Source organism: Phalacrocorax carbo, chromosome 2 (genome assembly GCF_963921805.1).
Source record: "Phalacrocorax carbo chromosome 2, bPhaCar2.1, whole genome shotgun sequence".
Lineage (NCBI taxonomy): Eukaryota > Metazoa > Chordata > Aves > Suliformes > Phalacrocoracidae > Phalacrocorax > Phalacrocorax carbo.
Window position 1 is genome coordinate 82,438,122 of NC_087514.1, and position 27,861 is coordinate 82,465,982.

Genomic DNA, 27,861 nt, shown 5'->3' on the forward strand with positions numbered 1-27,861 from the left:
AATAGAAATGTTATTGATATTAATGGGGGAGGTATGTAGCCACAGGAAGCACTCACTTTGTGAGAACAACCTATGCCACAGATGACCAGCTAGCAACTCTGCTGTTTGATATCACTGACTTCCTTTTCCACCCAAAAGATTTTTTTTTTTTAATTTTGCTTTGAAGAAATAATTTTTTCCAGTCAGTCTTTTTTTGTTTTGGTTGGTTTTTTTTTCTTTCTATTAATCTGCTAAGGAGCTCTGATACTCCTTTTAAGTTTGTTTTCTGCCTCTGCCTTTGCAGTGCTTGGTACATGAGGAGTTGCTCATAGTGGCAATACCACCTAAATACCTTTCTTGTCATTAATGATTTGATTATCAGCTATTGTGGGTGTTCCAAGTTCTCTGGCCTCTTCTTGGGAAAGAGCGTTTTCATTTATCCTTCACTTTTCTCATCAGCCTTTCTTCTTCCACAATCCTAGTTGCCTTAGTTGGAGAGCTATTTTGGGGCAGTCTTTGCTATAAAGACCACAGTCCATTACTCCAACTCATGTCACAGCTTGAGAGCAAATGAAGTGATATTCTAGAGGCACTGCTTCTTGGGTTTGCTTAAATTTTTAAAGGAATGTAAAAAACAGTTAGTGAATCACTGAAAATATACTTTTTTTTTGTCTCTTCACCCCACCCAACTACTAGCTGTAGCCATTTATTTTTTTTACTTCCTTCTGGCCTTTTTAATACCCTTTTATTCCACAATCATCTCTCGAATCTGAGCATGTTAACTTCAGCAACTTTTGTGGAGAATGAACCTCTAGGGCTGGCTGACAGATTAAGTGGCAGTACCTTGGTTGTGAAGCAACCTACGTTTGCACATTCTTCAGTCGTTTCCCATTAAAACGTAAATCCTTGTTCTGTTGTGGCACCTTTAAAAAGCAGACCTCCTCCTTACATCTAAATGTTATGAAAACCAGGCACACTGTAACCCAGAACCCCAAGGAATGCTTGATTGAAATAACAGATCAGAAAAGTCTCTTGCTAACATTCCTGTGATTATAGGTTTATTCAAGTGATAGAAACATGGTGTCAGCTAGCTTTCCGCATACAGCCTGATTCTGGTCCAAAGACAAACATAGCTCTTAAAGGCTTCATCGATACAGTGTTTGTGGGGATAGGTACCTTCTTAAAATATAACAGTATTCATTACCTTTCCTCTTTCTAGGATTATCTCACATATTTCTGATTAGGTGGTTGGTCTGGTTCCTGCTGTGGAGCAGAATGTATTCCCTGTTAGTAGCTGCTGAGATTGAGTATAGTGAGTGAAGGGAAAGAGAAGTTACTCATTCTTAGATCCTCACAGGTAAATAGAGACAACTTTGTTTCAGCTCCCTCTGCTGTTTTGTGGTATCTATTTGACTTAATTTTTTATTTGTATTCCTAACCAAGATGACTGAAATCCCACCTAAGTGCTGCAGGACACGGACTTCATTCACAGAATCAGAGAATGGTAGGAGTTGGAAGGGACCTCTGGAGATCATCTCGTCCAACCCCCCTGCTTGAGCAGGGACACCCAGAGCAGGGGGCACAGGAACGCATCCAGGCGGGGTTTGAATGTCTCCAGGGAAGGAGACTCCACAGCCTCCCTGGGCAGCCTGTGCCCCTGCTCTGGCACCCGCACAGTAAAAACGTTTTTTTCTCATATTCAGGAGGAACTTCCCGTGTTGCAGCTTGTGCCCATTGCCCCTTGTCCCGTCCTTGGGCACTACTGAAAAGAATCTGGCCCATCCTTTTGACTCCCACCCTTCAGCTATTGATAAGCATTGACAAGACCCTCCCTCAGTCTTCTCCCGGCTGAACAAACCCAAGCCTCTCAGCCTTTCCTCAATAAGGGAGATGCTCCGGTCCCCTGATCATCTCCGTATCTCTCTGCTGGACTCTTTCCAGTAGTTCCCTGTCCTTCTTAAACTGGCGACCCCAGAACTGGAACACAGTACTCCAGATGTGGCCTCACTAGGGCAGAGTAGAGGGGAGGGGCCCACTCTTTTTAGATTTCCTTTGGATTTCTTCTGTCAGTAACTTGTACCCAGTTTAACATCCCAGAAATAGGTCTGGGGGCATTGATGTAAGAAATGCAGGAAGAAGTCTTGAGAAAGAAAATAAGAGAAGAAACATCCATTGGTTCTGATTTACAGTTAAAAAATGAAAGGTGAAGAATGGCAGCTGTAGAAGTTAGTTTTAAAATGGTGTATTGCATCAAGCAGTGAGTATGGTGTAGGAAGAAACAGCAGATATCTTGCTTTTATTTTCATGTGACTGAGTGACTTGATGATCATTATGCTGATGAGAGTCAGTGTCCAGTTGTCGTGATCTGTTAGAGATATTTGAGAAAACTGGTCATGAAAGTTCTCCTAATGTTGACAATCGTTTACAATGGAGCTTAGCAAATACGTAGTGAGAGCCCCTGTGACGCGGGATGCTGATTGCAGCCTTAGTACATGTAAAGATGCACACGGTATAAGTTATAATTCAGTTAACTCCTACCCCAGTGTGTACAAAATAAACATCAGCTGCTTTAAACTTAGTTTAAAACTTCCTGGAACTGTTCCAGGTTCTGATATGGAAGGTCTCTCTGTTTTGCTGTTGATACTCATGTTTGTTCTCTCTCTTCCCCTCCCACCATCTCCACCTCTTTCTCTCTTTGCAGGCAAAGGCAGCTCAAGCATCTCATCCGACGTGAGTTCAAGTACAGATCACACACCCACCAAAGCCCAGAAGAATGCCGCTACCAGTGAAGGTAGGCAGCTGGTACTCATTACCCAGGTCAAGCTCCCCAACATAATCCTAGGTATTTTCAGAAAAGGAACCCCTCCTCCTTGTTTCTTCTGTGTACAGTACCATCAGCGTACTAGAAATGAAAAAAACAGTTCTCCCTGTATGCAGTTTCCGCTCCTACCTGCCGTAGTTTCTGATTTAAGCTTGTGACAAAGGATTTTAAGATTCTTCTGCAGAAGGAAAATGTAGAGGGTTTTGAGTAATTTTGCATGTCATTTTTTCAGCAAAGGCTTTTATGCTTAAGATTTGATGCGGTCTGATTTTAAACTTATTTTTGAAGAATATACTTAATGGAAGGTTTTTGGCATATGTTCTAGGTTAAATCTCAGCCTTTTATTTTCATACTATGAACACCATGAAAAGGTGAGGTGTTTGTGCCAAGTTTTCAAAAGTGTAGCTATGGACACAAAGAGCTGACAAGATTTAATTAGACTGATGCATCTCACCTGCAGTTACTGGAGTATGGGATTATCTGGGACAAGATTTTTTAATATCTAGGGGAAAGAGATGTTTATGTGTCAGTATTAATACAACGTTGTACTAACTGGCCTATGAACAGAGAAATGCTGATCCTTTACTGCTGCTGCCTTATATGTGAGTAGGTGTGCTCTGTTAAATGAAAGTATATTGGTCCTGGTTTTTATAAGAGTGTCTTCGAAGGCTGAGAGGAAGTCATTAAATCTATATGTAGTTTAATGATGTAAGCTGAAAGGAGTTTTTTAAATGATAAACTTGCATGCCTTAACTAGCATTTCTGCTTAACTCCGTCATAATAAGTTGTTTGTACTTGGTAATGATCAAATAATAATTCTGATTTCTTACACTTCTGTCATTACAAATTAAGTTACAAGCTCTGACTGCTCTCAGTCTGGCTCTATTTATTATGACTAAAAGAAACAATAGAGTTTGAATAGTTCTAGTGTGGCAAGTCTGACTGTGACTGTAGCATCTATACAGTAAAAGCAGTTCATGTAAGTAATAAATGACCATATACATCAGAAGAGGTTATTGGTAGGCATGCATAATTCCATATCAAGAATGAAGATCTGGCACCTGTGAATCATGAGAGATACCGATTTAGAATCTCTGCTTTTTAGTCTGGGCAATAAATTTAACAACAAATGAATATATGGTAAATAAAGTTAAGTTGATCTAGTTATCTAGAGTTAATGTTCATCTAAGCCTAGATTCAAAAGTTTTGAGGTACCTGAAGGAGGTGAATTGCCAAGGCACAAAATAAATTTAGGAAATGTATAAAAGTATTAAAGTATTTTAACTTTTCTGTATGACTGCCAGGAGAAAAAAAAAAAAAAAAAGACGACTCCACGACTCCACAAAGGAATAGTGGAAACTCTGAAGTCAATACTCAAAAATTACTTTAAATTTCTGTTTAACTTCAGTTAGTAAAGCATGAGGTTTTTCTTATTTTCAAATCAGATAATGCAAAACAATCCTTTACTAATCTCTAAGAGTTATGTTCTTAATCTAGCCCATTGTAGAGCCACTGAATACCAGTGTTGTCCCTGAAATCTTCACCACTGGTTTGCAGCTGATTAATTCATTAGTGAGGGAGGCTTAAATACAGGTCAGCAGATGCTGTAGTAACGATATGTTTTTATGAGTCCTCATGCAGATTCAGAAAGAGTTCAGAGCAGTGGAGTTGTGTATTCTATACCTGGAGGCAATTTCAGATGTGAGCCTAGTTTTTCTGTGCCCTAGAAGAGTGTGATTTGACAATCACAACAGCAGAAGTAGTCTCTGCCTCAGCCTGTGCTACTTTCCTACCAAGTTTTTTTCTGCTGAGGAGTTACTAATGTGGTTCAATTTAATATAGATTGCCTTAATGTGGATTGCTGTATAATCTGGCAGATATTTTGAATGTTGTAACCAGGGAGCATAAGAGTTCCATGACGCCAAGTGAGAGCAGAGACATGGAAATGGTGTTGGGGAAAAACAGAGACTATTGAAAGCAGTGCTGTTACTGGAAGGCATACTTATCAACTGGTGTGTCTGGGTATTTTACTTATGCTGCCTTTTCCCCATGTAGACATGCCTGGAGGAAGATTCAACTGAACAGAAAGGCTCATGCCTTCTGCAAGACGAGTGGAGTTCTATGCTTATAAGACTGAATGCTTTTATACTGCTCAGTTAAAGTAGTGTCTAGGGACCAGCTAAGAACAGGAGCCTGATTGTGTAAGGTGGTGTAGAAGCAGTGGCAGTTACGTCTTTTCATTGGGGTGTTTACATAACATTTTATAACTGTTAGTTAAATATACCTTTATAGTACTCCATGCTCTAGTATTTGCTTGCTGTGATACAGTAGTACCTGCCCACCGCAAAGACTGGTTAATATATCTTGCTCTCCACCATGAGACTGGTTTATCACAGGGACACAAAGCTCTAACTCTGCCCTTTTGCTTTAGCCCTGTACTGTAAATTCATAGCACTGTATGCTGTCCTATGAATGAACCACGTGTTTTGTGTGGTGAGATGTATACATCGTAGGTATGGAGTGGGAAGGACTATGACAGATTGCAGGTGAAATTTTCTTCACCGTCATTGACCTGTGAAATAATCTTAATTGAACAAGTTCCAGGTGGCTTCTTTGCATCCCTTGAATTTCTACTGGCAGGTGACTTCCTGAGTGCTCAGCTCTGTGAAGAGCATAGAATTTGTGTTTGAAGATAAAGGCCTTTCATGGCTCCTGCTTTCCAGCTTTGCAAACAGACCTAATTCTTTCCAGTTCTGCACAGCGTGTCTTCTCTTCTGTTTCTGTAAGATAGTTGACACAACACTTGTTGAAGTTGAATCAGTGAAATGCCTTGAAATGACTAGAAAGGAAATCTGTGGGACTGATTCATGCAAGCCCTGTGGTACTCTACAGCAGAGAAGCAGTCATGTGAAGTCCGGATTTCCAAGGACTGCAAAAAGGTGTCAAGCAGAACTCTTGCTTGAAAGAGCAAACCACCTCAGGAAGTATCTGACAGCAGATGTTATCTTGCCATCAGTTTGAACAATCAAATGAACCACACTCTTACTTTGTCTACTGCAACCATTTTATTTGTCAAGTTTCAGTGCTGTGATGCTTCTCTATAGGATGGTAGAAGAAATGGGTAACAAGCTGCTTGAAATGGCTTATGTGGTGTTCTAGCCCTAGATATGCTGTTAAGACAATATCAGTTAAAACTCTTGATGGGAGTGGGAGGGGCAGTAATGGCCAAAATATGGTAATCCCCCTCACACTGTGGATTAAGAGCATCTGTAGAGTTGTGGAAGGAGATTTTATGTTACAAAAAGACAAAATCCTTCTCATGCTATTAAATGTGCCTGGGTGAACCGCCCATCCTCTAACAGTGAAGAACAGACAGTATTGTACGTGTTAGTATCCTTAGCCAAACAGCTTCACTCAGTGATGCATTGGAGAGGTAACTACCACCATGTTTCTGTCATGTAGAGGAATGCAGACAGTAGCTGGCAGACCATGCAACTTCTTAAATTCAGACTTGAGATACTGGTGGTGCACTTGGGAGGGATGCAAAGGTGAAGCTGTACTGGTGCAGAAACTGAAGTCCAGTTCTCATTGTGGCTTTCATTTTCTGTACTTCAGTGAAGGTCAGGTAGCTAAAAATAGATGTCTGGTCCTCTCTGTAAATCACAAAGTGTGCCATAGGGATTCTTTGTTTGGCTACAGCTCAGAAGGAAGCATGGTAGACCATGGGTGTGCATGCACACTGATGTCTCCACACTGTCTTCTCTTCTGAGAATATAGTTTTCTTTAGTTTTGAATATACAATATACACTGCCTTCTACTACTTTTCCAGTCTCAGGCATTGTCTGCAATTCTTTATCCCATCAATCAATTACAGTTAGAAACTTGAGAATGCATGAGTTTTTGCTGCCCCCCATTGCTGTTCTGGCAAGTGAAAGACTAAATGGATTTTTGTGGGCCATTTAAATGCAATTTGCTAGGCACAGTCTCAGTTGGAATATTATTGTCTAAAACTTGATTTAGAAGATTAGACTGAATGTTTTTGTATGGGCTTACCTTGATCAGGGAGCTTTCTTCTAACACTTACCTGCAGAGCGTGGAATGTTATGTCCAGGCTGGATGCTTCATATTAACTTGACTGTTTTTCAAATAAAAAAAACTCAACACTATTTGCACTTCATGTGTATGGCTGTTAAGCAGTAATCCAGAGGCAGCTTTAAATTGAGAGCTTGTGTATGAACTCCGTGTATGAATTGTAATTTATTTCTCAGTTTCTATAAAATCAAATTGAAGGATTAGGCCTGAAGCAAAACATTGTTTTAACAGAGGGGCACAGTGCTGAAATACCTCTGAATATATCCTGTTAAATGTTTATATTCTGAATTTTGTGGAAATAGTGAAGTCAGCTGCTGTATTCTGCAGAAGTTAAAATTATATCTGCTTTTAGTGATGTTGACTTTTAGGGTCCTTCAAAAAGTAAGTATTTAACTTTTTTGTTTGTTTTTTACTTCTGTGGTACTCCTGAGAATACTAGAGTCCGGCTTCCTCATATGATGTTCATGTCCCTTAAATATAGTTAAAAAAGGCTGTGTTTGGAAAACAGATTAATTAAGAGAACAGAGCTTTTCACCCATTAGCGCTGCGATGTATGTTTAGTGTGTAGATCAAATGCATTTGTTTTGGCAGTACCCATTTGTATGCATCTTAACTGCAGAGGTGTTTCTTAAGTTTAGGTGTGTACTAGAAGTCCCCCATCCTCATAGTTGTGTCCTCCTTTCTGTTTTTTTGGGGGGCTTTTTTGTAGTTCTGGTGGACTTGGCAGTGTTAGGTTAACGGTTGGGCTTGATGATCTGTCGTGGTTTAGCCCCAGTCAGCAGCCAAGCACCATGCAGCCGCTCGCTCACTCCCCCCTAGTGGGACTGGGGAGAGAATTGGAAGTGTAAAAAGTGAGGTGACTCCTGGGTTGAGACAAAGACAGTTTAACAGGTAAAGCAAAAGCTGCGCGTGGAAGCAAAGCAAAACAAGGAATTCATTCACTACTTCCCATGGGCAGGCTGATGTTCAGCCATCTGCAGGAAAGCAGGGCTCCATCACGCGTAACGGTTACTTGGGAAGGCAAGCGCCATCACTCCAAACGTCCTCCCTTCCTTCTTCTTCCCCCAGCTTTATATACTGAGCATGACGCCATATGGTGTGGAATATCCCATTGGTCAGTTGGGGCCAGCTGTCCCGGCTGTGCCCCCTCCCAGCTTCTTGTGCTCCCGGCAGAGCCTGGGGAGCTGAAAAAGTCCTTGACCAGTGTAAGCGCTACTTAGCAACAACGAAAACATCTCCACGTTATCACTGCGGTTTCCAGCAAAAATCCAAAACACAGCCCCATGCTAGCTACTACGAAGAAATTTAACTCTATCCCAGCTGAAACCAGGACATGATCTTAAGACTTGATGGTCTTGGAACAGTTGGACTTGATGATCTTTTCCAACTTAAATGATTCTGTGATTCTGGAAGAAGCAGGCCCTATAGCCTGACTGGAATAATTACATTCATTAGGAACTGTTCCCTCTGTTAACTCATGTTTGGGGGCAACTATGTGAAAATGTAGCATTTTGTAAATACATAATGCTTTAATTACTCATTTGAAGAGTATTACTTTATACCCTGTGCAAGATGATACCTTGCTAAGGTTGATCAGGCTGTGTTGCTGTGGTCCTTAGCATCCTTTTATGGTGGGTCCCTGCCACTGAAGCTTCTTGAAGTGGATGGATGTTAATTAGTGCTGGTCTATGCTATGGAATTTCTTCTGTCCGTCATCTTCCCCTGGCACATGATAAGTTCCAGAGGAAAGGATAGCTGTGGGTAAGGAACTAGCCTTCTCTCAGAACTGGTTTTCTTTCTGCTGAAGTCCTTGGAAAAAAAACCAAATAAAACCAGAAAACTAAAACAACAACAACAACCCCACAAAACACCAAACAAAAACCAAAAACAAATCATCCCAATAAAACAAACACAACAAAACCCAACCGACCGACCAACTCCACCCGAAACCAGACAAAAACCTAGCCAAAGCCAACCCCCCCCAAACCCCAAACCAAACAAAAAACCCCATACAACCCCCCAAAAAACCAACTAAAAATACAAAAACCCCCAAACAAAAAAAAAGAATCTCAACGAAAAACCAGCAAGGGGGATGAGGAAATCAACCAACCATCCAACCAAAAAAACTGGATCTAAGCATTACACCTGGTGGCAAATTTCATGAATTTGGGACTTCTACTATTCTGAATATAGAAGTAGTGGTGTTCCCTCTAGTTTTCTTTCATTATAGAAATAACAGCTACTCAAGTAGCGGAAACTGGATTTATATCCAGTTTTACATGAAAAAAAAAATCATAGTTGGATAAGCTTTTCTAAGAGAAATTAGCCTCTATTCATGTAATAATAGCAGAAGTCCTTAATGCACTTGCTGTACTCTTCTAATAATTTCTTAATAGAAAACTTTCAAGTGACTTTCAAAACCACTGGAATTTGACTACTACTAGATTGCTTTATTCTACAAATTGTAAGTGAATTAATGTGTACCTAATATCTAATTGAGGAAAGCAGGACTAGAGAGTGTTCAGCCATACCATTCTTACTTTGACACTTTAGTCTTCTAAAATGGCTTTAATATCTTCAGTGAATAAGGTTTAATATACTGCAGTCCCGTTGAAGCTTTTGAGTGGTTTGTGTATCTTCTCAGGACATTGAGGTAATAAAGTGTTGTGGCAAGATTGTTGCTGAAAAGATATGCTGTTTTCTGTTGAGTTTTTCTTGATGATCCTTTTGGCAGAAAGAGCTCTTTTGATCCCTTCCTATGTCTGATACCTGTTATGAAATCTTTTACTATTTTAATTTTGATATTAATTATAATATTAATAATATTTAATATTTTTCCTTTAAGGAGAAAAATTAACATTAGAAGCTTGCTAACCCAGTGTCAGAAATGAAAACTTGTAATGTTCTTTCTGGATGCATGCAACCGTATATCTAATTCCTAATTCTTTTGACAGCACTTCTCTCTCTGTTTATCTCTACCCTCATGTCTTTGCAGCATCTCTTACTGGGAATTTGGGCTCTTGGTTCTACAGTTGATGTACTGTCTAAGGAGACTTTCTGTGCACCAAACCAAGACTGAATTTTACATGAATGCCTGAATTTGCCCCTGCTTACTTGGAACTGGGCTGAGACTCAGTTGGCTTTGAGCAAAGTGTGGCTGTTTTGAGTTGGTAGTGAAACTGCAGACCAGGTAGGTTTCCTAGGGTTTTGTGTTACATTTACAGCAGTGGAGTTTTCTAGAAAAAGTGAAATGTTGCATTACTCAAAGTGCCAAAACAGAATCATTTGTAGCCAAAAAACCTGAGGAAGAATAAGAGGGGATGTGGGAGGCGTGACAGTTAATAAATCCAAAACTATAAACACTTTGGCAGAATAAACAGAGGTCACTAGTGAAATTCCTTTAACCAGCATATCTGAACGCATACACAAATATAATCACCTTGAGCAGTATGTAGAGGTACAAAGTAGTACAGAGGTTATTCTTCAGCATGTTTTTTCATGTTTAACCACATCTTGTTTATGCTCTTGCTATCTAATAGGCAGTGTTCCTGCAAAGCCGTTCTGCTAGTTATAACAGTACCATTGCAGTCGACATTTTAATCAGAGTTAAAATACAAGGCAAAAGTAGTCGGGATGCTGGCATGGTTAAAGCTGCAAATTGAAACCTTACGTTATTCTGGCTAATTTGTACTGAAATGCTATAGCCAAATGTTTAAAAATTGCCCAAACAATACTAGGAACAAATTGGAAAGGTACATAAAACTGCAGTCTTACTTGATCTGCTGCCTGAAATATGAGACCTACTGGAGCAAATGCACTTACAGTATAGCTAAAGATAAACGATCCCAATTTAAAAACCTGGCATTAGCTTTTCCAAAGCAAGATCTGCTGCTTGGTAGGAGTGATTACGATTTATTCAATTACCTGTAAATCTGATTTTAAGGAAGCCAAGATCCCAAATGTAATTCTTTCTGTAAAATGTTGTACCAAACTACTTGAATGCTGTTATCAAAGGGAGGTTCTGACACAAAACTGTTCTTTGTCTGTTGTTGTCGGTGCTAGCCATTTGGAGTAGTTTCCTTCTCTGAAAAGTGAAGAGTCATCTTGAAATATCTGCTGATTGCCTAACGTTTGCTAGTCTAAAAACCATCTTTCTTCAATGCTAGACTGTCTCCTAAGACTGCTTGAAAATATATACAACCTGATAATGCATATTTAAATATGTTGGGCTTATCCATTTTCCAGAATTTATGAACTGACACTAGCAAGTTCCTCCAGATGAATTCTAGTATTTGATGGAAATAATGAAAATTGGAACAGCAGGTTTTTGCCTTTAACTTGACAATCCCTGTTAAGATGCTGTAGTTTAAATTTATTGCACAAAATATCTTGCCTTACTTTCCTGTATCTTATCTTTTTATGTCAGCTTGTCAAATGGCTGTATAATTTTTAAGAATGATACTGCCAACAGTTCCAAAACTAGCAGCATGCTTGAGAAATAGCTGCGTAGGGTTGCTGTGACTCATTCTGTTCTTCTCTTCTGATAATTGTACCATAGTGCCTGCTACTGTGTTTTTTTTTTCTCAAGTTACTGAAGTTTGGCATCTCCTTGTTTCTGCCAGCATTTCCCCGATTTCCCTTGGGAAATATGTGCCAAGATTGGCTGATGAAAATGGCAGTTCAAGAATGTATAATGGTTATTCTTATATTCTTGTCAATTCTGACTGCTGGATCATCATTGATTTAGGCAGTTACAGTGGACCAGGCTGGGAGTATAAGCAGAAGTTCTGAGCATGAATATAATCTGGTGATTAGCCATCTATGTATTCCTCTAGCCTTCATTCAGCCACATTTCAACATTTAACTTGTGCCATGGTATTTTCCACTCGGCCACTGCCCATTGTGATAGTTCCTTTCACATTTAAGGCTAACTTTTGTCTTGAACTGTGGTGATGGATTGGGAGTTTGGATTTCTTGAACCTCAAAGTATAATTGCTGTTTTAATAATTTAAATAATTTTTTTTTTCTGATACAGGAAAACAAGTGCCCGTAGTAGCCTATCAGCTGTACTGAGCTGGGAGATTTCTACTTACCTACTCTGGCCTCTTGTGCATACACAGTCTTGCCAGAAGGCGGGCAGGATGTCTTTAGAGATGCATTGTAAATGCTTGCTTGTAAGATTTGGTAGTCAGTTTAGATCAGCTAGTTTGAGTTACCCTCCAACAAAGTGAAGTATGGAGAATTTTCATAGGTGTGTAGCCTACCTGTGATGTGTTTATGCTGCCTTACAGATGTGAATGCCTGAAGGGGATGAAGCTTTATGGCTTTACTGGATGACTGTAACCTGTCATGCTGCTTACAGTGACTTGGATATATCTTAAATCTCCATTGTAAATTATTATCAGACTTACGATAGTGAAATATCGGTTTGTACCAGTGCCTAATCTAATCAATAGCGGTTTTGTTTTTCCCTAACATGGTCCAATTTTATATCCAAGAGTGAAATTTTACAGCAATATCAGGTATTTATTGTTTGTGGGAAGTCTTTTACTTGTTCATAATAGATAAATAGTGCTAGGTGGGAATCTCCAAGACAAATATTAATGCTTAGATATCTCAAGGGTGTGGGTAGTAGGAACACATAGTTCTTCCCAACTGTAAAGTTTGTGATTTGCTTTATTTGAAGATATTTATATGTTCATGTAGACATATGTAAGTGTAGACTTCCCCCTCCCCCCATCTCATCCCCCTGGCAAGATAAACATTTTGTAAGCCTTGCCAGGTTAGGTCTTTTAGCTCCTATTTGAGCAACAAAAACTTTGGCACCTGAAACCTCAGAAACTGCACTGTGCAGAGCAGTTTTTTACCTGGCACAGGGAAGGATTTTATAGTAGTTTTCCTTATGGAACAGGAACAAATGTGGTCTAAATGATAAAACCATAATTGGACTCTCTTCGGTGGGCTCTAGCTTGGGACACTACGTTTACTTGGTCTTTCTTTATTGTGGACTGACATAAACCATTAGCTTGAACTCTGCTTTCTGAAAACATCTTGCTTTTTGACATTTGCTTTTCTTGCGCTTTTGAAACAAGACTTCAGTGACTTTTTGCAATGTGAGGCAAAATTACAGCCTACTCTGATTTTAGCTGTGAGTGTGTTTTCTCATTGCTGTTCCAGTAAAGTTAACTTCCTCAAATTCCTTTTAATGCCCTTGTACCTCAGATTCAGTTGTCGTATACATTTTCTGTCCAGCCTCGCGTTTGTATTTGGAAGGATTTTGCAATGTTAATCATGCGAAGCTGATCAAGAAGCTGATATTCCTGGTTGTAATGGGAGATTATTCTGGATCTGCTAAAATTCTCAATATTCTGAATCTGCTTTGGCTGCTTCCAGTAAAAAGAACTGACGTCAGTAGGTGTCAATTGGTGCTGTTAATTTGTCAGGCTACTTGACAAATATATTTCTGGGGGAAAAATTCTTGAGGAACGCTTTGTCTTTCTGCTGATGTGGCATTGCATGAATGATTAATCTGCCTGTATCCTTCAATATTTAGTAAAGATCATTTCTGTCAGCTTCTAACTGATGAAGACAGACTTCCATAGCATTTAATAAAATCTGAATATTTTGCTGGACTACGCTAGGAATGTCGTCCCCAATAAAATTGTGTCTAAATCAAAATAGCAGCACTACCATTCAGTCACTGGGTTCAGATTTTACCACTAAAATAGCTCTTTGGGATGAATATTGGTCTTTTCTCAGCTTGAGGTGTTCATGCTTTTGTATACTTTTAATTTTGTAAATTATTTTGTTTAGAATGTGCATTTGTATATGGCCAAAACCCAGAAATGAACCCAAAACACACAGAAAATACTCATCCCCACCTGATATTTTCTGTGTTACTGGGATGATAACCACCCTTTTTAAAAATATTGCTCATAAGGATAAGACTGGGAGGCTTCAAAAGCAAATGTGAGATTCTGTCATGAGCAATTATTTGTCATGATTATCCATAGATGTCCATTTTGAATTAGATGGAAGACAAATGCGGATGTGAACTGAAAAAAACAAGGCTCAGAACTGATGTAATTTATCTTATGTCCTGATTTCTGTTATTGGTTATTCCCATTCTGATTTAGACAGGTCCTGAAGGAGAAGTACAAGGGTATCCTCTTGAATTTGGTGATAAATTAATGCCCAAATTATTAGCGTAATTTTATTATCCTTTATTCATGCTTTGACTCAGAACTTTAAAAGGTTCTATGCTGCTTAAATTTTGCACCTGTCAGTTTCATAGAAATTGGAACATATAGTATTAGAGCAACTCCTTATCAATCCCCACGTAATAGAGAAAGATCTCATGCATCTTGGAAATAAGATGAACAGAGAAGGACAATATGCCATGAACCTGTTACTCTTTAACACTTGGGGGTTCTAAATTAGAGCAACCATGTTTCAATATGTAATCTGTGCTATTTAGGAGGGAAGAATAATGAAACCATAACTAAACAGTACTAAAATATTGACCTGACTAAGGGGGTGGGGGAGAAGAAATGTAGTTGAGAACCGCAAGCAGTAAAACAGTAAAACTAGTTAGGTGAAAGAAACTCAAAACCAGATCATATTAGCTACAAAGTCATTAAAAAAAAGAGAATGCTGTTAAAAGTATGAGTGACCAAAGCTTGGTACCCTACGGTCTGTTGCTCGGTATGTCATATTATGCTTATGAACTTAGCAGGCTCAGATGTTGCTGAAAGGATAAAGTGTTTCCTTTTAGCCCCTTCATAGAAACTGTGTCTTTTTTTTGTCTGAATAGTTAGACAATTCAAGTCAGAGAAACAAGCACTTTGTAGTGGATGGTTTAGTTAACAGTAAATATAATTGTGGTGAATCTCTGGAATTTGGTGGCTGCTGGGAAAAGTGATGCATCATTTTGGTAACCAGATAAGCTTCCTTAACCCAAAAGATAACTCAAACTCTATGTGAAATTTACTGATCTCACAACCTTGGGATTGTGACTGTGGTTCAAAAAAATAGTTCATGTATCAGTCCCCAAATGTTGTTTATTATCCTGGATTAAATTATGCTTTTACTCCCGTTGAAATCCAAGAGTAAGGTTCAATTACTAATTTCAAATCCTAACAGAGGCCATATTTCTACAAAGCTTTGAAAGAGTTCAGTCAACATTTGGGAAAGTCGTGAAACCTTGCAGATACGTCCCACCAAGAAGTTTCCTTAAAACCTGAAGTATCTGACTGCTTGAACCATTCTTGAAAGAACTAATTTGCCCTGGAATAGGAGTCTTACAGATTTAAAAATGCACCCATCTTCCTAAGTTGTTACTGTACTGAAATAACTCAGTTATTCCTTTGCTAAAGGGATATAGAAAAATAATATCCCTACAGCTAGTAATAAACCATTAGATAAGGCATCTACTACAATAGTGGAAACTTGAGTGAAAATCTGATGCATCTTTGTTAGCTCCTTTTAACCTCAAGACCAAGGTCATATTTAGTATGAAATGGAGTGCTGTCAGTGACACTGGTCTCTGTTTATGTCCTGATGCATTTCTCCTCAGCAAGAAAAATGTGTGTGTTATAGGTGCTAAGGTGCTATTTGTCTGTTGCGTTTTTAAATTTATTTTTGTTTGCATTCATTTCCTTGTGTCCAGGAAACTAAATTAAAGATTTGGATGAGCTTCAACTCTTTCCATCTGTGCTTATATTGGAATTTTCAAGAAACTTGGCACGGGAGGATGCAGAAGTGAAAACACATCACCAGTCCTCAGCTCTTTACACACTGTAATGCAGTAATTTGCAGTGTGTGTGTTTACTCATTAGAAAAGCTAGAAAGGTTTTGTTACCTTGGTTGCTTCTTAAAAATTAAACAAGTAACATCACTTCTGTTCTGACTTCAAGTATGTTTTTAATATTAATGTGGTTCAAATATTAATTGGAAGAGTTTGTTTCTCCTTGGACGGTAAACTTCTTTCTACTTCTGACCCAGTTTTGTGGGCACTCTTATGGTCTGTGAATGACTCACTCAGCTCAGAATTAGATCTTCTACTGTGTTGTTTTATTGACATACTAGCTTAACTTCCTTGTTTGTACATCATGTCTGTGTTAATTTCATCCAAATGAAGGACGCTCCTGCCTCCAATTTGTCAGGGCATCCTATGCAGAACTCTGGAAGTGTGACATGATGATTTTTCTCACCAAGTCAGATGCATTTAGGATGATTCATCTTAATGCAGATATACAGCTTACCTGAAGCTTTTAAAGCTTCAGGTATCCTGGTCAAAGCCATTGCCATTTAACATCTGGAAGTAGTAGAAAAATCAGTTTTTTGGTTTTTTTTTTCTTGAGGAAATGATTGTGGGCTGACAGAACTAGGCCAGGGAAAAACAGGTGTGTGTTAATTGTGTCACACCATCTTGTAAATGCTCTGTCTCACATATCCAGCGTATGACAGTCTTCAGATACAAGTATTCAAACCATGAATCACTCAGTGGAAAAGGTTTAAAAAAATTATATACAGGTGTTGAAATATATGGTCTTATTCTCAGTGTGTGACTGTTGCTTGTTGTATCTTGGGCCTGGGTGAAATACTGTGTAGGAAACTTAAACACTGGTATGTGATATTTTTTATTCCACACACACCTCACCCCCCCTTTTTTTAAGGGTAATCTTTTCACTGTGGTGTTCAGTCTGATAACTCCTGTTCTTTTGTGTCTAACTTTTGAACTTGAATGGAACAGTCAAACTTAGCTCTGGTGTTGAACTTGTGACTGATGAGTCTGACTGGTCTAGGATTGCTTTTGCCATTTCTGCCACAAGATTGTTCTGTATCATGGAAGTACCAAACTGTATTTTACTTTGGGGAGGGAGGGAACTACTCAAACTAAAGGTACTGAATTTAGACTGGAAAAAGGAAGCAGTGATGACAAAAGATAGCAAAGGTAGTAAAGCATAAGTTGAAAGTAAAGCTTCTATGCTGTGTAATACTTAAAAGGTAGATGTAGTTTTGTGTTTCATACGTAGGGATAACACACTGCTAAGCAGTGGTAACAGACATAGGCCATTGCATTCCAAACCTCGTGTTCCTTTACAGAAAAATTCTTGTGGAAGCAACAACATAATCTTGATAAACTAAAATAGAGGCCTAATAAAAGGAACCTTACCAGTGCCAGGTGGATGGAAATCTGGAAATGCTAGAAGACTAGCACACTATTGAAACAATAATAGCTTGTGATGTTGGCTAATTTTGAGTTGGTACTCACTGAAGAATCCTTACGTGCTGGGTTATCCTTGAAACAAGAGCTGTGTCAGGTTGGTTGGATTGTCTTGCTCCAGGCCATAATGGCTTTCTTTGTACTCCGGTTGGAGCTCAGCTGAGCATTTCAGCTATGAAAAATGGCATGAACGAGCTAAAAGTGCTTTCCATTGTGCATAGAACATTACTGCTTCAGTATTAAAATAATGATTCTATGATTACACAGAATAGAATATTATATACATAGCATGTGTAATATGCTATTCTGTTAACTTCTTCATGAAGGACAACTGATGGAATAAAAGTTGAGACTGAAATTTGTAATATTTAACTGAAGTTTACACTGGAAATAGTACAGTTCAGAGTTTAATTCCTACTCCTCTCATTGAAAACTCTTATAGAAAAGACATAATATTTTCTTTAGCATGATCCTCAAATATGCAGTTCAGCACAGAAAAATCCTTTTATTTCTGACTGCTTTCCTGTGGCAATGATAACTCTTTGTATGGCCCTGGTTTTACCATTGCTCTGGCAAGCTTCAGAAGTTACCAATAACCCATATACTAGAAACATGTTGGATGATGGAAATGCCATGGCTTTAAAAACCTGTATGCCTGCCGTCTCCTCCTCTGTCATGATCAAAGCTTGTTTTGCTAGGCACTGTGTTCCCTCAGTCACATGGATGATAGTGGGCCCCGTCCCTCTTCAAGTTCAGCTCCTTGAAATGTCTTGCCATTCCTCATTCCTACACTAGTCTTCCACTTCCTGAATGTGAGATGAAGCTGTCCTCACTGCCAGCTTGTTGTTTTCCTGAATATGCTGGCCAGGCTGAAATGATATACATCATATTACAGGCTACTTGCTGCCAAATTTTAGTCATATATATATTGCTCAAGTTGCAAACCTCCAAAGCAAACACAGAGAGGAAATCAAAATTAAATTAATCCTCTCTAAGGATGTATAAAGTATGGCTGCATTGAGGTTTACAAGTTGAGGGTGAGAGGGACCATTGGTTGTGTGGGAGTCAGAAGCCACTGGTATGCACAACCCATTTCTTACTGCATTGCTTGTCTGGGCTGGAGTTGCTTAGCATGAAGACCTTAAGGCTTTTTTAATGATAGCTAGACAAATGACTTTGCAAAACCATGGTTAACTCTAGAGCCATAGGGCATTCTTGGTACTTTGCATTCACAGGATTAAAGGCAAATGAGTTGCCAGTTTCTCTGGAGCCCTCAGAGCTGTGCAATTGCTTCATGTACTCAGAGCATCTTAGCTGAGGCTGAGCAAAGCTCTGGAGTCTTCACTTTTGGACATGGTATGAAGGTTAGGTTGGAGACCTACTTTCTGTTGCTCTTGGTTTAGAGGACTGGTTTAGGGGGCAGTGCTTAGTTCTGTTGTACAGCCACTTCTTAATGCTGGGTTTGGGCTGGTCAGCAGGAGAAATCAGTGTTTGATCCCAGTGCTCGCTCTGCTGGCATGAAGGGTGGAGGCGTGAAGTAGTGGCTGATGTTTTTTTTTTGAAACACCTAATGGCTATACCTAGCCCATTTTCATGTGGAAAACATGGATGAAAGGAGTGAGTACTGCCTGCAGGAGATTAAAATTAAATGGAATGGCATGGCAGAACTTTGTGCAATTGCAAAGTAGACTTGAATGTTGTTTAATCCAGAGATTTCCAGAGATTTTTTTTTTTCTGCAGTTATAGGCTTTGGATTTTGATAATCTCACCTGAAATGAAATGGTATCCTATATTGTATAGTTACTCAGAAAAAAATGCCTTAACAAGCAATGGCACTCACAAAGTAGTTCATCTACTTCCACAAGCAGAAAAATAGACTTGATTGCTGAAGGGACAGTCATGACTATTCTTCACCAAATATTGTGCACTGGAAGAAGGAAATAAAAACCTTGCCTGTTTTTTGTAGAAGCTTAAAAGGGCTTCAGGATTGTAAACCTAATATAGAATGTCATCCATGATCACCATGATCTACCTGCTGCTTGCTCTGAAGTTTATAAAATTATTAGAAGCAGTTAAACTGTTGTCTTGAATAATTCAAATGCCTATTTAAATTGTTTTGAGAAGTAAAGATGTAACTGAGTAGCGTAGTCTTGGGTTGTTCTCGGGGGAAAAAACTTTGAAAATGAGTCCACCTGAAGTAGATGAGTTCAGGGGTTGAAAATGTGCCCTGTTTATCCTGCTAATACAGAGGAAATCATCTGCCTGCGGTCTTGCAATATTATCTGTTTCTGAGACTTTGCTTTTACTCCCTGTTGTTCAAGATGAGTCTTGCAGAGAGTAGTAAAGTTTTTCCAGAAGAGCTCCTGCGGTGGGAAGTTACCAGTGTGTTGTCCTGCTGCAAATTATCTATCTCATCTTTTGTAAGCTTAATCTTCGTACAAGTCCTGTATGATTAATTTTTCCTGATAGGCAAACAGTTTTCTGTGGTTTCCCTGCTAAATATGTCATTTTAGGTTACTGGTGAAACTTGGATGTCATTAATCAAGCACATAGTGTAAACCTAGAAGGGAGAGTGTAAGAATTATTGTCTATACTTCTTGATGACTGCACAAGGACTGACTGCTTGCCAAAATGGTTAGCAGAGTTGAAGTAATGTGCTGTGAGTGTCAACTTGTTGATCTGCAGACCTCATTCTTCCATGGAGTAGAGTGTCCAATAGTGAACTTAAGCTTGCTGATAATAGGCTTGCTTTTTTTAAAATATCATTTATTGTAAAAGCTCTGAACCCTCAGGTAGAAACTTCTGATGTGCTGAGATCTCTGCTGAAAAAGGAGCTGCTCTGGGGAGAATCAAGGCACTTGCATGGCTTAGAACCAGTCCCCTGAAGCTGTCGTTATCACTTCAGTCCATTTCCTCACCCACGAATGAAGCAGGGCAGCTATCTGCTATTGAAGGCAAACTTTAACAAGATGTAAAAAGGTGGGACTTTTTTGTTTGTTTAAATGGTGAATGTTAAGTTATAATCTTAATGACTCATTTACCTATGTTTTGTCCTATATGTAATAAACTTGTTTCTAATTTGAATAAACAGGTTAAGTATCCCTCAGTTTGATACTCAATGACTCTGAATCAAGTTAAGGCTCTGACTTAAATAATGTATTATTGTATTATGTAGCAAAAGCTTGGAGCACAACACTGACTGAAAGCATGTGCTCTGCCTGATAGTTAGCTGTGTAGCACAGCAGAAAATATAGTATCTTGCAGTAGTACTTAAAAATGCTCAGCAGATTTGGCAAAGTTGGTTTGGGAATTGTGTGATCATAAGAATACAGTTTCTTCCTTAAAGGCCTGTAAACGAAACCGTTAAAATTACTGCAAGATAGTTTACCAATGGAGTAAACTTTTAAGATTAAAAACGTCATGCCAGTGGGGAATACTTTCTCATTGCTTTTGTATTCTTGCTTTTGCCATGTTGTAGATATGAGTGTCTGCCAAACTAGACTGGTTTGTAGAAGTCAAACGCAGGCCTTAGTAAGAAGGAATTGTGTAATTTTAGGTAGCTTATTTTTCATAATCGACTAACTTTATTAAAACTGATCATAACTTGGTTGTGGTTTACTGAAATGTCTGAGAGTAAAATGGCAGCTGAATTTCATTGATGTTAAATTCTAAAATAGAATAAGGATTTTGTGTTGATTTTTCAAGTTCAGTGAATGACAGTGGTTAGCCAATTAATATTTATTTTTTCTTTATTCTCTAATCTGTTAACAAAAGTTCACCTGCAGTTGGAAAGATCATCTTACATAAATAGATACCCAAGTGTGCATATTTGGAAATTTTTTCCTGGTAGTATCTAAAGCAAGCATTGGTATTGTAAAAAAGAAGTGTCTCATGAAGGACAGCATAAAATGAAGTGTAGCTTTTTAATCACTGTAGACTTTAACTGAAATACAGAATAATTTTATATTCCTATTAGTAGATGTATGCTGGATATATGATATATACTTATTTATAGCATATAGATATTTACAGCCATTTTATTAATACATTAAAAAATGTACATGACTGGAAGCTCTTCAGTCTTACAAAAATGTTAGCGACTGTCTTTTAGACATTTATAGTAAAGCCCTTAAACTATTGAAAATAAGCGTATTTCCCTTTTCTAGCTTAACTGAAAATTATTCAGAGATATTAATTTTGTATGATGGCTTTTTTCACAAAAATAGGTTTTCATATTTACCTACCATTGTCTTATGTCAAGTAGCACGGCTTGAAAAGTAGTCTTTTGAATTGTCAGAATTTAAATGTGGTTCCGCCCCCTGCATCCCCCCCTTCCACTTTTGTCCTGCATATATAAAACTATAATGGGAATATTGTTAACAGTATTGAATTGCATTACTTTTTTGTCTTTTTTTCCCTGTCTTATTTTAGAGACCAGCTTAATGCGCTATCTAGGTAGACTTGATAAATGGATTTGTTCCAAGTCTTGTGTGTGAAAACAAGGCAAGGATAGACTAGGGAGTTGAAAACCTGCCAAAACAAACTTGAGTGGAATAGCTTAGTTCATCCGGTGCTGCACTTTCTAACACCATGGGGCTTTTTAAAGGTATTTCCGTTCTCAGATATATGTAGTCTATCGGGTGTCGCGAGAGGCAAGCACCTTTGTATGGAACTGCTTGAGCAAGTCCAGCAGAGAGCTACGGAGATGATCAGGGGACCGGAGCATCTCCCTTATTGAGGAAAGGCTGAGAGGCTTGGGTTTGTTCAGCCGGGAGAAGACTGAGGGAGGGTCTTGTCAATGCTTATCAATATCTAAAGGGAGGGTGTCAGGACGATGGGTCTAGGCTCATTTCAGTTGTGTCCAATGCCAGGACAAGGGGCAATGGGCACAAGCTGCAACACGGGAAGTTCCACCTGAATATGAGAAAAAAACGTTTTTACTGTGCGGGTGCCAGAGCAGTGGCACAGGCTGCCCAGGGAGGCTGTGGAGTCTCCTTCCCTGGAGACATTCAAAACCCGCCTGGACGCGTTCCTGTGCCCCCTGCTCTGGGTGTGCCTGCTCAAGCAGGGGGGTTGGACGAGATGATCTCCTGAGGTCCCTTCCAACCCCTACCACTCTGTGATTCTGTGAATGAAGTCCATGTCCTGCAGCACTTAGGTGGGATTTCAGTCATCTTGGTTAGGAAAGAAGGGAGTGAGCTAGGCCCAGCCATACTGTTTGACATCGTAGAAGCTTGTGGTATTTAAAGTAAAAACCGCTATTATGTATATAGGTGGCAGGAATTACTACAGGGTCTTAAGAAGGCAAGCTAATGTAAATGAAGTCCTTCCTAGAATTCTTTCCTTTTGGTATTTCAAAGGCATTCCTCCAGCTTGCAATGCACTACAGTATAGGAGCTTCTCTCTAGACTGAATGTGAAGTACTTAGCATTTTAAGCTGCACATTTACTTTTAAGAAGCATCTTGGTAATTGATTTGACGGTTTATGCGTGTATTTCACTAGATGTTCATTACAAGTGTAGTGATTAGGGTAAGTTCAAGGGAAAACAAGAACGAATGGAAGTCAGGAAAACCTGACCAGTAAGGAAGATCGCTGAAAGATCTGTATTTCCTTAGTCTAGGATAGATTGGGAAGGGAAAAGGAAATAAGTGTGTTTCTGAATAAAGAAAAATCTACTGCAAAATAGAAAGGATTAAGAAATTGCCCATGCTTGCAGTGGATGAGAGAATTAGATTTTAATATTAGATCAAACTTTCCTATGTGCATGGAATTAGACTGGTAAGTTCTGATGCCTCTGAGATGTGAAGGAGAGAAAGATTGGCTTAGATAGGTGTTAGGGAGTACAAGACCTACAAATAACACTGCTGGTGAAGTAAAAGAACTAGAGGTGAAAAGAGACTATTGATGACCTTTTGCAGATTCTACCCCTTATCTGCTGTCATGTAGGACTTGTTCACAAATGAACATTTTCCTTATGATAATGCTAGTTTTAACCTGTAAATTGGAAATGGATTGTCACTTACTAATTAAGAATGTGTTCACACTGTGGACAGACTCCACCTGCCTATGTGAAAGACAACATCCTTCCAGATTTACTAAGAAATTCTGGATTTTCCCTTTAGAGAATACTAGGCTAAAGAAAACAGGGATTTAAATTGCCTCACAGGCTGGAAAAGCATCGCTGACAAGGTAGTTTTCTTGGAAACGGCTGAGTTTTTGTAAAGGGTCTCCAGGAAGCCTTCAGTACTTTTGATCTACCTGTTCTGTTGATGGATCAACTTTTATAGGCATTAAAATTATAGTAAAATGTAGCAGAAGTGCACATGGGGAAAAAAAAAGACATTATTTGGCCTTTCTTTTTGTAGAAACACGGGAGAGAGAACAAACTTAGATGTTCTCCTGTGCATGGGAAGGAATGAAGTATGTGAAAACATGTTTAGGGAGTTCATTGAAGGTATGATGTATGGTAAATGTATTTTCTCTAGCAAAATAATTTATTCATGTAAATAAAAGGGATTACTATACCCTGTTACAGTCTCCATTCAGGTAATAAAATGTGCTTAGTTGCTGCATCAAAGGTTGTAGGCTCTGAATAAAACAGTATGTCTCACGACATTAACCTCACTGTAAAGTTTTGATAGAGTTAGAATTTGCTTCTGAATTCTGGATGCTGAATGTCGTAATTTCTTTTTCTATTACATTAATGTGATTCCTTAAACCTTAGGATGAGAGGACAATTGGTGTAGGAAGGGACAACAGGAGGTTGCCTATACTTTCCTATGCAATTATCTTGTCTTTTTTTTGATGGTGATTGCTATCTCGTAGTAGCTGTTTTGCAAAACATCTCAGTTTTTTAGTGAACTGATAAGACTGTAGGCTTAGAGTAGTTTTCAGATGTGGAATCTCCTTCCCACTGCCTTCTCCAGCTTGGACATAACATGTATATGTGTGGGTTCACACTGATGCTATATGCAAGTGACAGTGAGCGTGATTATCAGGAAGAGTTGACAATTTTATTTCCTGAAAGTTAAATCAGCCGCCACTGCAGAGTATGGACAGAAAATATGGAAGATCCCTGAAGGTGCACAGAACAAGCTTCCTTTGAAGAGGAAAATAGATAACAAAAAAACCTAGGGAGATATCCTTCCATTTTTCGGTCTAGAGACATGTTTAACAATTTTAGTAAGATTACTGCTTGAAAAAGTATAGCTCTGTTGTGTAATTTTGAAACTGCTAGGCCTGCTAGAAACCAAGAGGAGGTTTGGTATGAAAAAGTAAAATAATAAATTAAACTTTATTTTCTTATGGAAAGCACTGAGAGTTTTTGAAATATTTCAGGTACAAAATTATATGGTGCTGTTAAAAAAACTTTTAAAATATGGGGTGATCTTAGGACAAGATAAAATATAACTTTTAGCAAATAATTTTGAACCTTTTAAGAGGAACAAGTAAGTTTCTTACAGTTTGAAGCAGTGCTCTTTAGTGCATGTTGAAGCTGTTCAGCCATTAAGATAACCTGCACAACACTTACATGAAAGGATGACAGAAGTTAAATTACATCACTTGGTGTGTGTCTGTGGCATGTGCTGTTGATCTTTAACTTTTTAGCCTTTTTCATTGCTGCGTATTAACTATTTGTGTGAAGATTAATTGGGAAAATATTTCATAATCATACTATGAGGTTTACTGGAGTTTTATTGTTTATGTCTCTAGATGTGGAATGCAGAGACCCTGGTTTGAATTAGGGTAGTGTTTGTCAGAAGCATATACCCTTGGGGTGCCTGATCCAAATTATGTTGAGTTACAAACCTTGGAACATTCAGTTTGACTGTGTTTATTGAGACTTGTTAGAGCTTAGCTTTTAAAACCTTAGGTGTTGCCATGAACATGACCTGAGGATCATTTGCAGAGGTACTAAAGCTGAGCAAGAAACTGCTTCCTAATTCCCTAGTGTTATCTCTCTACTGCTTGCACAGATTCTGTGGTTTGGACAGACAAAGCAGAGAAAGAAAATAAGGAAACATGAACAACTTGTGAAGAAGAAAAAAAAAACCAAACAAAACAAACCCCCATCCTCCCCATATTGACACCCCAAAACTCCAAATCCCAGAAATTAGGGGCAGACACTGGATGAGGAAGTGTTCATTTTACAGCCATCTGTGAAAAGGAAGCTGGACAGGTATCTGAAGGGGAAAGATAAGAATAAAAGTCTGGATGGTAAGAGTCCTTGCCTGGTCATGAAGAGTGGGACATGGGAGGAAACCTCCAGAGTAGATGGCAGGGGAGCTACTTAATGTCTTCTGTTCATAAATGCCTATGAAGCCCATTGGTCACCTCTTATACCAGTCTACTGCCCACCACAGTACATGACAACTGCTACTTCTTAATTTTCTGCTTAAATAAATAGCAGAAGTTTGTGTAGTGGATCAGAAGGTGATCAACAGTTGAAACAAGCAGGTTTCAGTGCAAGACCGTAATGTAAAATTTTTTTATTAGATATTTTTTTTAAAATAAACTCAGAAATGGTATAAGACCTAAGTTCAAACAGTAGTCACTTCTTTGAGCTCAAGCACTCTATAATAAGGAAATTCTGTAAAACAATAACTTAGCTTTGTCATGTTTATGAATTCTAATAATCTGTACTTCAGAGCTTCTCTGCCTCAACTGATGTTGACTAGAGGTTGCTTGTTCAAGGAGCTACTCTTTATTTTTTGTGGTTCTTCTAACTGTGGTACCAGTATTTCAGGTATGGTCCTCACATTGTATTTTGGATAGAGAGGTATTTTCCTATCTTTCTGCTGTAACAAGAGAGCTTTGGGACAAGCTGTGTGTAAGCATTCTTCAGTTGTCTAAGAGTTCTTGAGGGTGCAGTGATGACCTGTCTAACAACTGTTGTTTTGGCATTGTCAGGTGCCCTACATGTTTAACCTTAAGTTTTACCTTACATGCAAGAATGTGTGAAAGCACTAGAGTGTGCAAAATGATGGCCCACAGCTTTAGGGACTTTGTTAGGGGATATTTAGACTCTTGGTATTGGAATGCTGAGCATCACGACAGCAAACTCCTATTGTGGATTTTGCTCTGAATAAACTAGCCCATTAATAATCTCATCACACAGCTCCCTTTGGGCAGTGTGCCTCGTGCATGTCACATGTGGACCTCTCTCTTGAGTGAAGAGTGAAAAAACAGGATTTTGTCTTGTAAATGACTACTGTGTAGTGTAGTCCCACGCAGTAGAAAAGGATGAAAACTAATAGGGGTCTGATGTTCATTTCCCAGCTCTGGAGTGCCTGACTCTACAACCTTACTAGTATTTTTAAATGCAAAAAGAGAAAAAGTGTATTATTCCCAGTATTGCTCAGTCCAGTTGCATAGGCAACTGAATGGAAGACTTAAACCCAAACTTCTGGCATCTGGGTTTAGCTCCCAGCTTTGTTTCAGACTAATTCATGTTACCTGATTTCTGCAACTCTTCAGTTTTCATATGGTTATAGGTTTATATTTTTGAACCAATTCAATGTATTTTTAAAAATTATCTATATTCTGTGTTTCTTAAATGCCACATTAAACATTTTTTTGGCTACCTGAGCCTCTGTGTCTACCATAAATCATGCAAGTTCCTATGACCATCAGATGTTAGTGTGTGTCAATGCATTCTTATGCTGTTGTGAACGAACAGGAAACAAAGTGCATCTGTAAGCTTCACATCCATCTTCCTTCCAGTTAGCTATGATTTACTGTAAACCTAGGATCCCATTTGCTGTGACCTCTCTAGGTAAGAGAAAGGGAATGGGTTTGTAGTTTGCCTTACTACTGAACTCAGGCCAAATAGTGACTAATGAACATAGCAGATGTTTCTACTTTTGAAGGCTTTTTCTGGAAAGAACTTTATTAACCAATTTATCCTTCCTCCCAGGAGATAACAGGACAGCAGCGTAGCTGAGATCTAACAATTCATTACATAAGAGAAGAAAATATTAATGTTGACCCTTGTTATGGTGACAGTAGGTTTTGAATCTACCCTTCTGCTCTTTTTGCTCAGAAAAACACGTCCAAGTAGAGTTTTCTTCAAATCTTTCAGCTACTGTGCTATGTTGTGATGTCAGACACATTTTTAACAATTTAGAACACAACGAGCCAGATTTTGTGTGCAAGTCCAGGGTAGCTCCATTGACTTAATAGTGTTACTCCAGGTATTTATTCATTTTACCATGAGATCATAATCTGACCTCTGTTTTTGATGAACAAACAACCCATGTTTGATTTGGTTTGCCGTTGGGGTAGGAGGGCTATGGAGCTGAAAGGTTATAGCAAGTTCTTTCTACCCCTTTGCTGATGAGCTCTCAAAGGCATTCATCTGTAGTTAATTATGTTAAGCAAGAGGGATAATGGCTGTGTTGAAGTTTCTTACCAGCAAATGCAAAGAACTTTTTGCAGGCAACATCATTTCTAAAGTTCTCTTTGTGCTTTGGTGGAAGTCCTCCTACCTTCTCTTCATGGCAGCAGCTGTGAGGACCTGTGTGTAAGATGGCGACTGCAACCATCTCTTGTTCACTGGCTTTAGTAATTTTTAATAGTAGTGTAAGTTATGCAAGAAGATAATGAAAAAGAGAATAACATTTGTTCTTTGCAGCTCTTCCCCAGGGACTCCTGCTTGGGGTGAAAGGAAGGTCTGTTTCTTGGTACCCTGTCCTGCTGAGCCTGGGGAGTGAGTGGCAGCTTCTGCTGACAGAGCAGGGT

At 38.8% G+C, this 27,861-nt stretch overlaps 1 protein-coding gene across 1 annotated transcript in view; it reads left to right on the forward strand.

The window, feature by feature from the left end:
• The window catches only part of FBXL7 (F-box and leucine rich repeat protein 7), a 190,752-nt gene that overhangs the window by 43,174 nt on the left and 119,717 nt on the right, over nucleotides 1–27,861 (forward strand). Inside the window, exon 2 of the mRNA XM_064443408.1 lies at nucleotides 2,681–2,770. Within this exon, the coding sequence (XP_064299478.1) occupies nucleotides 2,681–2,770 (90 nt within the window). The remainder of the gene's footprint in view (nucleotides 1–2,680; nucleotides 2,771–27,861) is intronic.